The sequence below is a fragment of the Hippoglossus stenolepis genome, chromosome 16, assembly GCF_022539355.2.
Source record: "Hippoglossus stenolepis isolate QCI-W04-F060 chromosome 16, HSTE1.2, whole genome shotgun sequence".
NCBI classification, from domain to species: domain Eukaryota; kingdom Metazoa; phylum Chordata; class Actinopteri; order Pleuronectiformes; family Pleuronectidae; genus Hippoglossus; species Hippoglossus stenolepis.
This window is the reverse complement of record NC_061498.1, coordinates 5,742,737-5,751,795: the sequence shown is the minus strand read 5'-3', so window position 1 is coordinate 5,751,795 and position 9,059 is coordinate 5,742,737. Positions and strand designations below refer to the sequence as shown.

At 43.2% G+C, this 9,059-nt stretch overlaps 1 protein-coding gene across 2 annotated transcripts in view; it reads right to left on the bottom strand.

The window, feature by feature from the left end:
- Nucleotides 1-286: 286 nt before the first annotated feature.
- Nucleotides 287-9,059, bottom strand: part of slc9a3r1b (SLC9A3 regulator 1b) — a 25,430-nt gene continuing 16,657 nt past the window's right edge. For both annotated transcript variants that reach the window (XM_035180713.2, XM_035180710.2), the window contains 4 exons: nucleotides 6,510-6,663; nucleotides 3,852-3,895; nucleotides 1,758-1,877; nucleotides 287-1,645 (listed from right to left, as the gene is read on the bottom strand). In XM_035180713.2, the coding sequence (XP_035036604.1) occupies nucleotides 1,508-1,645; nucleotides 1,758-1,877; nucleotides 3,852-3,895; nucleotides 6,510-6,663 (456 nt within the window). In that variant the 3' untranslated portion in view covers nucleotides 287-1,507. The remainder of the gene's footprint in view (nucleotides 1,646-1,757; nucleotides 1,878-3,851; nucleotides 3,896-6,509; nucleotides 6,664-9,059) is intronic.

Here is a 9,059-nt window from a genome sequence, read left to right as displayed (position 1 = left end):
CTGATCGAATATGGACAATTACACAGAAAGTGTCAGTGGATTAAGGGTCAAAATGGATGTTATGTTTTTCAGACTACTTTCCAGCTGATATTTAGATGAACGTTTTACATCAATGACGTCGGATGAATAAATAAGTTTCACAGAATTGCAGAGGATTATTTTACAAACGCAATAAATCTAAAAAAAATGTACCTAGGGAAAGAAGACACAACTTTCTTGAATCAGCCAGTTTGCTGGTTTAAAGTTAAAATAGTAAAATACCCGAATAAAAAGCAACAGGATCATGTTGTTGTGATGACTGATTTATTACAGAATACAAATCGCTCACACAAGCTGCAAAATATTTCTTCATATAATTCAATCATTCCAATTTCAACATTATACATTTTCTCAAAATCGGTCCAATGCACAAAATCTAGTGAGGCGCAGACGTAGAAATCCGTGATGGAAAAATTACACGATTCTTCTTTTTAAGACATCGATAGGAAAAAAATCTCTCAGAGAGCAATAAAAAATCTTCCATGCACTAAAAATGTGTGTGTCACAGTGACGACAAAGTGAGGACGGTATAAGTTACTCATTATAGACGGTAGTTCACATTTATTCAGAAGATGAAATATCAGGTATTCAGACAATGTGGGGATCAGAGGTGGATTTAATGGCATTGTAGCTACACAGGATTCAACTGAAACCACTTTCATTTCATAGAGTGAAAAATATACATGATATATGATATATACACGATAGAATAGCCTACTTTAAAATGTAGTTCTTTCCAGTTTAAAGCCATCAGTAAATATTTCCCCGTAAAAAAATTACAAATGATTCTGAAAATACGTTTCATGTTAGAGAGTTTATCCTTTTTCTGGTCCCACAAAAGATGTACAAATTTAAAGAAAAAGTTAATTAAAGTAAATAAAAACGACTCAAATGGTCAAATCTCAGTTTTCACGTCACATGTTTGATCCCTAAACCGACAGTTGGGAGAATAAGAGATGTATGATTGTCTGGTTTTATCGAATGTGTCTGATCCTTTAATGTTTTAAATGTATTACGATGATCGACTCCTCGTTTCCACAGGCATCAGATCAGGGGTCAGGGGTCAGAGGTCAGAGGTCAGAGGTCAGGGTCCACACACACACAGAAAGAGATAGAGAGAGAGAAAGAGAGGAAACATATTCACAGGGCATAAATAGCGACATGCACACACACATACACACTCTCACCGTGGTCCAGTTCTCTTTCATTGGCATATGCATCTTTCATTGTTAGTAGCAAACGTTAATATCTGGGTTATAATAACATGGAGAGTAATAAGAAGAATACTATATTTTACAGAATGGCTTGAATTGTATCTGCTGCCAATAGTTAAACTGCTCCTTTAATTTCTTTAAAATAAAAAAAATGATAAAAAATCTGGTTTGTGTGTGTGTGTGTGTGTGTGTGTGTGTGTGTGTGTGTGTGTGTGTGTGTGTGTGTGTGTGTGTGTCAGGTGGCGTCAGGTGCCCTATAGGTTGCTGAAGAGTTCATTTTTCTTGGTCCAGTCCATAGGTGGCGCTTTCTTGTTGGCGCGTTTCTGGTGGGCGAGCTCCTTGACCTGCTGCAGACTCAGGTTGAGAGCGGGGACGGCACCGGTCACCAAACCCTGGAGGGGGACACACGACACAACGTTCAACAAAACAACAAACATGCTGCATCTTGTGTGTTTTTAAACTGCATATGATTATTGTGCTGTAGTGGTTTTTTATGGGATGTACCTCAGGTGGGGTGTTAGCGGGCAGGGTTGTGAGGGAGGTGTTGGAGGAGGCGCTGGACGGAGAAGGACTGATGGACAGCTTCGAGTCCCTCTCTGCCCCACTGGGCCGTCTGCCGTTCACCTGGGGACACAGACGCTTGTCAGCATCACTTTATCACATGGAACTGGCAGAGTTGGGACATTTTCCACCAGTAAAAATGAGAAGTAAGTGTTGGGCTGGACAATATGGACAGAAAATGAGATATAAATCAATATATACATTATTGATATTGTTTCATCGCCCTAAAACAAAGGCTCAGGTTCAATGGGGGAAGGATAATCCTTCTTTCCTGACTTGGTGCAGTAACAGACTTCTCCACAGAGAGGCAGTCTTGGATTTGATTTGACTTTGTTCTCTTGAGAAGTTTCTCAATAGGAACTTTCTACTAGAAGTTTAAAGTAAACAACAATCTGTTTATTGAAGTCTATATAAAACTTAGAGTGAGTAAACATTGCATTTAGTGCCTGTGAAGCAGGAGCATGAGGACTTCAGAGAATCTGTGGGAATCTATTTGTCATATATTTCTTAGGAGGGTCGTAGAATCAGTTAAAAGACTTGTTGAGAAACTTCCTGCTTTTCTTCGGGTTGAATTACTCATCAAACCGTTCAACGGGTTTTCTGTTTTCTGTTCTCTGTCTTCTTACGAGAACCTCGAGAAAAACCACATCTCTCACCTCACAGACGACCACAGCCCGACCTCTCACATCCCTCCTCCCTCTCACACCCCTCCTCCCTCTCACATCCCTCCTCCCTCTCAGCTCCTCAACCTTCTAACCAGCGTCTTGTTACGCTACAATAAACGGAACATGTAATTTCACTGGTGCACATACAGGCCCCTGAGTAATGGAGAGCTGGGGTCACTTTGCATATTTGGAGAAGGAGTTTCGTTTAGATTGTGTCCTGGCGTCTTAATACAAGTCTGGAATTATCTGATCTTAAGACTGATTTACATAAAAGTCTAGAGAACAAGACACTCAGGTAACATGAGAGACCCCTAGAAAGCATTCCTGTGATGCCCCCAGTGACAACTAAGGAGAACACCCGCACACACACAATCTGTTTTTCTTGGAATCCACAAACGTTCGGGTTGTGAAACAGATTCATTCTCTTTCTGGGGTAAAGTTTGATGAGAAGATGGATAATATTTAGGTAGAGACACTAAACATACACCTGCACCAGGAGGTCACCTGATAGGTCACGTGACTACCCCCCATGAAAACGTTTATATATATATATATATATGTATGTATCTCTTTGTTTGTATTTTGTCTGAAGAAGGACCAGTGTCCAAAACGTTACCTGGGAGGTGATTAAACATTTTGCAGGCCCCTCAACTGGTTTGTGAAAATGTCTTCCCTTCAGGTTTTCTTGGCCTTTGTCCACAAAGTGATTATCAAGTTCATATTCTTTCTGGCGTATTGATACTTTTCACACGATTCCTACGTTGGTACGTTAAATATGAAGGGGATTCCAGCAGCCGCTTAGCTTAGCATTTTTTCTCTGCAGCGGTGGTGGCGTTGCCATTCTCCATGTATCTTTTATTCTTAATTCGATGATTGATTGATGAGCAACTTTATTGATTGAATAATTAGGGTTTTGTGTATATACTCTCCGTCTTGGTCCCTTTAAATAAGTCAGAGTTAATGGCGTTGCAGCTGGGTGGGGTTTTCTGCACCGCGCCGCACAATGAACACCAGAGCGTTCAGACAATCACAGGAAAGTGTTCTCAGTACACGTCTCCGTGATTAATAACTCACTTCACCAGCCACACGGAGAAAAAAATGCAGCGTGTTACTTTCAGACACAGTTCGACCTTGGCCTGCTGGGCCGGCGTTTGTGACTCTGCACGAGGAGCGATTCAAAGCAGGAGGCTGAACTATTACTGTCCTCGGCTCTGCCAGGAAGGAGAGGCTCCTTCGGTGAAGAGGGAAGTGGTCGCTGTGGGAGACCGACAGCTCCTCGCACACTTCAAACTTCTAATCCCACTCATGGCTTCGCTCTAAAGCCGATTTCCAAATCAAACCATGGCACTGTGTCTGCGGTGAGTTTGCTTACCTTCTCCTCCATTCCTCCATTAATGACAGGTTCTGGCAGCGGACCTGTAGGCATGAAAACAACACAACAATCAGTCACCGGAAAATAAAACTCTCTCTGTCTCTCTCCGTCTGTCGGCATCAGCGTCTCCCTGCTCCTCCCTGTGTCATGACACCTGCAGTCCTGCACCATCAGAGCACAGAGCTCCTGGATCAAGAGTTTTCTCTGCAGCTCACCTTTCACTCCACCGACACCTGCTCTATTACATAGCGCAGGTACGAGCACGTCATCTATTATTCACACGTGGATCATCCTCTATGAGATGCTGCTCCTGACTCTACCTCCCCCTCCTCCTCCTTCTCCCATGAAGCTTGAGGCCTTCTGCCAATCCCATATCTGCAGTTTGACCTCAGCAGAAACTCGCAGACGTTCCCATGAATCCACGTTTTGACACAAACTATGGTCACGGGGGTCGGGCACATCCCTTACCTTCCATCCCTGTGTGTGATCCTCCAAAGAAACGTGTTTATAGATGATAATGAGCTATTATGGCAGATAGCAGCTGCTCCTTCCGAGTTAATCTGAGAATCGACTCCTCCTCTGGTCTTTGCAGTGTGTGAGTGTGTGTGTGTATGTGTGTGTGTGTGTGTGTGTGTGTGTGTGTGTGTGTGTGTGTGTGAGTGCCACTGACTCTGAGAGGAGCCTCTCCAGGTTCTAACACGGCTCCAGCTCCAGCCTGAGAGGCCACTTGGAGTGAGCGCCTTGGAAACCAAACAAAGGTGCTGTGCATAGTGTGTGTGTGTGTGTGTGTGTGTGTGTGTGTGTGTGTGTGTGTGTGTGTGTGTGTGTGTGTGTGTGTGTGTGTGTGTGTGTGTGCAAGTCGGAGAGTCAGTGTAGGCAGGTGCCCTCTGAGTGGGCAGCATGTGAAGTGCAGGCAGTTACCTGGGCAACACGTCACTGGAATCTCTCTGATCACTAACACATCTAACTACAGAGGTGGAAAATAGAAGTGCAGTTTCCCCTTAATCTCCCATATCGGACACTTTTCAGTTCTGACATCCAAAAGAAGCTAAATCTGTGGTTTCAAGCACTGAAAATCATCTCAATGTAGTTTCACATCTCATCAGCCAATCAAAGGAGAGGCTCAGAACTTAGCTCATCGTGACCATGAACAGTGAAGCAGCCTCCAGCTCACTCTCCTCAGCTGCTAGACCCTTGGGCTGGACTGGTAAAGTGGCAAAGTGTCACTCAGGGGAACGTGCACGGCTGCAGAATCAACCACATCGGGTCTATCAGGCAGCAAGGATAGAATATGGCGAGAGGGAAGGCGAGTGCACGGAAGGGAAGTCTGCTGGTGGCGCCGTGACAGCAGCGTGTGCGAGGAAATTGTGGCAGAAATGTGCTTTGCCGGGGCAGCAGCCTTTTTTTCCCAGAGCTTCAACTCCAGGCGGTGGATATTGTTCCTGGACTGTGACAAAGCAGGTTTCCACACACGGTCATAAAACGAGCTGGTTTTCAGTCCAAGTGGAACTAATAAAACCACACGACTGATAAAATCGGGAAATTTTACAGCAGCAAGAAAAACACAATCCAACAATCAGAAGAAGAAAAAAGCTGAGGCTGAAGGAAAAAGAATAATTAATAGAAATAAAGAAAAGGAGGAGGCTCGTTTTTAAGCCACAGTTACTGAATACGTGTACATTTCTCTGTGGACTGAGAGATTTGATACTTTCTCTCTAGCACCTAAAAGATCTGTAATTTAAAGACATGGAACTAGACTTTCTATACGAGATGAGACCTTTAAGTAGAATTTAAGGTTCTTTACTAGAGTACGCCTTCGTACCCCGGGCCGTGTTTTTATTTCTCCGTGCACGGTGGCACTCGAGACATTAGGCCCGAGCACAGGCGCACACACCACCTGCCTGAGGATCAGCTGTACTCGAGCTCCCCCTGGGGGGTTTGGTGGATATGCCAGGACCTTTGTTATGTCAGACGGCCCTTGAGCAAAGCACTGAACGCCGACCACTTAATCGGATTCCCATGAGATCATTGTGGAGAGAAGAAAACAGAAAGATTACACCTTGAGTTGTGTATCTGTTTGTCCTCTTACTGTGCATTCGCTGGGACTTTCAGCTCCAACTTGTGACCTTCATCAGAGGAATTTCAGATCCTATAGTACTACTTGTTATCACATGATGGAAAAGTTATACTGAGGTCACCATCTCCGCCGATGAAGGCCACAGGATGCTAGGTCCGGATCACTTCCTTTAAAATGACCTTCTAAGAAATGTTTCATTAAACTATTCAATCATCGATTTGTCGTCATTTTTTAGCTCCAATGTTTGATATTAAAACTTCTGTGAGAGAGATTAAACTTTCACACGTTACAAACAACTCTCGCTCAGTGCAATCTGGCTCTGATCTGTCTGATCCCATCTATTTGTGTCTGAAAGATTAACTTTCTCTACAGGACATCAACGTGGGGTGGGGGCAGGAAGTGGCTCAGTCTGTCTGTGGTTCTTGGCGGAGAAAGAAAGCAGGATAAAGACAGAAAAAGAGAAAGACTGGAAGAAATAACGGAGGAGAGAAAAAAGCAGAGGCATCAAACGGACAGGCTTTTGAAACAGTAACTCCAGCTTGAGAGTAACTTCCTCTGAGTGACGGTGTGCGTCCTCTCACCGGTCAGGTGGTCCAAGGTGGGGGCCACTCTGCACCTCCTGAAAAAGGCGTCTGTGTCGGCGTCCACCAACAGCAGCCGGGTCTCATTCCCGCCGGCTTTAATGGCGGCCACCACTTGTGCGTGCGTCTTCCCCTCCACCAACATGCCGTTCACCTGAGGAGGAGGAGAGGAAATGGTGGAATTAGGGTTTTTAGAAAAATTGTGGCATAGCTGGAAATCCTTTGAAAGGGTCACTGTTGTTTTTTAGTTTTGTTTTTTGTCTTTGTTCCCACAGAGAAGTGAACAAACTGTTCCATCACTGTCAGGAGTTCTTTCTCAACATTATCACTTTGTCTGCCAGAGGCTACAGGGCAGGAAATCCTGTGTGTCCACACACAAATACACGTACGCATGTACTCACACACACACGCTGACTTTCAAACAGTAACTTGCAAAACAAACTTTTAGGGCTCAGTGGTCGACTCTTGTTTTACCCTTCAGGTTTAGATCTCTCCTGGTATTTCACCGACAGTGTAACAGCTACTTTCAGGTGTACAGCAACATGTCGGGTCCATCCCAGACCAGATGAGTGTTGTGGGATAAAATCGCCATGGGAAAGCATGTAAGAAATGTCTCGAATGTGTGTATGTGTGTGTGTGTGTGTGTGTGTTTAGGTCATAGGGCGGACCGGCACATCTAAGCCAGCCTCACAGAGGAAGCTGGACAATAGCCGCTTGGCCAGTAACAGTGGTAACAATGGTCGTCCGCTCCCCACAAAGCCCTGCTCCCCAGTGGGTGGCGCGGCTGTCTGGGGCCCTCTGGGGGACTCAAACCCCCTCACAAGACTCTAACACAGGCCCTGAACCTTCTTTTTAATCCCTGTGTCCTCATCCCCCTCTCGGATTCTTCGTGGCTCACACTCACGTGCTGGGGGGGGTGAAATGTCATTCAGGTAGGAAGCGAAAAGGAGTTCGGTTTGATCATGTGTTTAAAAAAAAACACTGAATGAGTCAGAGATGCTCGTTGTGAGTCACTTCTGCTTCTGCCGACTCGATAGCAGTGGGAGTGATTGGTTGTATGTATAGTAACCACATGGCCCCGCGAATCTGTGAAGAGTGAAAGCTCAGACACGTGATCTGTGTGGGACCTGGAGGGACCGAAAAAGATCTAATCTCTCACACTTAAAGTCATAATGTTCTGGAATTAATGGAGAAAAACTTATTGCGTTATAAATAAGCGGTGGAATGTAACAAAGTACATTCACTTAGTTACTGTATGTAAGTACATTTTTCATGTATCTGTACTTTACTTAAGTAGATTCACTTTTTCAACATGTATCAGCAGCTAAGTTTTCCCAATGCATTGCAGTACATGTTCACTATTGTTTTTATATATTTTCAAATAACGAGAGGGGAATTGGTCCACGGATCCAATCAGAGCGGGCAGGTAAGATTAGACTCCGCCTCCTGCAGCGGCAGCATCACTGGTGATGTAGAAACACCACGAGACTCAATAATAATGATGTAGTAGAGTCCATTTAAAAACAAGTACTTTCTTACTTTTACTCAAGTACAAAAGATAATGTGGTATTTTTACTCAAGTACATTTTTGTGTCTATTTATTTGTCTGCTGTTTAAACCAGTCTGCACTGTAGAGGTGTGGTCAGATCAGACCCCAGACCAGTTAGGAAGCAGATTGTTCCAGTGTGAGGCCGCGTGTAGTGACAGTTACAACCAAGTCCCCTGGTCGGTTTTAAGACCCCACACAGCGGCTGTTAGTTCACATCACATTCCTCTGAGCACACTTGACCTCTGATCACTTGTATTTATTATTATATAACAATATCATGATATCTAGGTGTGGATAAGGATGAAACAGATGTAAATACAAGACCCTGCCTGCAGTCACACGTTTAAAATAAACATTAAAATCATGTGTGACTATTTTTAATTATTTGAAAATCTATTCTCCTGTTTTTCTCTGAGACGGTGAACGGACTTTCTCTCGTACTTCACAGAATAGCTGAGGCCTGATTACACGTCACTCCATTCTTCTCTAAATTTATCCCAACGAAGAAATACCACGGGCTGTCTAGAGAGGAAGTGTGGCAGACTAATCAGGATATATGATTTGCATGGATATTTTTAAATTATTATAACTTGGTCAATAACCAGTTACTTTTTATAGAGACTAATTTGTCTAACTTCCTTAAAACTGCCCAGGACTAAAATTAGAGCCTGAACGATTTCTTAGTTGGTCAATAAAACCACATATTTGTTTTTGCATTTACTGATAGTGAAAAGTTTCACTTTACAGAATAAACAAAGCAGCAAAGATGTAAATGTATGTTTATATATTTTTATGTGAAAAAAATGTGCATTTATTTTCTTAATTCAAGTTCTATATAATTGGTTATATTAGTTATTTCTTTTTATTTAAAGTTATTTATTATAAAATTTATGGTTAAACTATAAAATATTAAAGCTCAGTTCCATGTCTTTGTTGTAAAGGTTTGACAACGACATCTTAGGAATCTTTGCTTAATTTTTGCATATATATTGAACAATAAA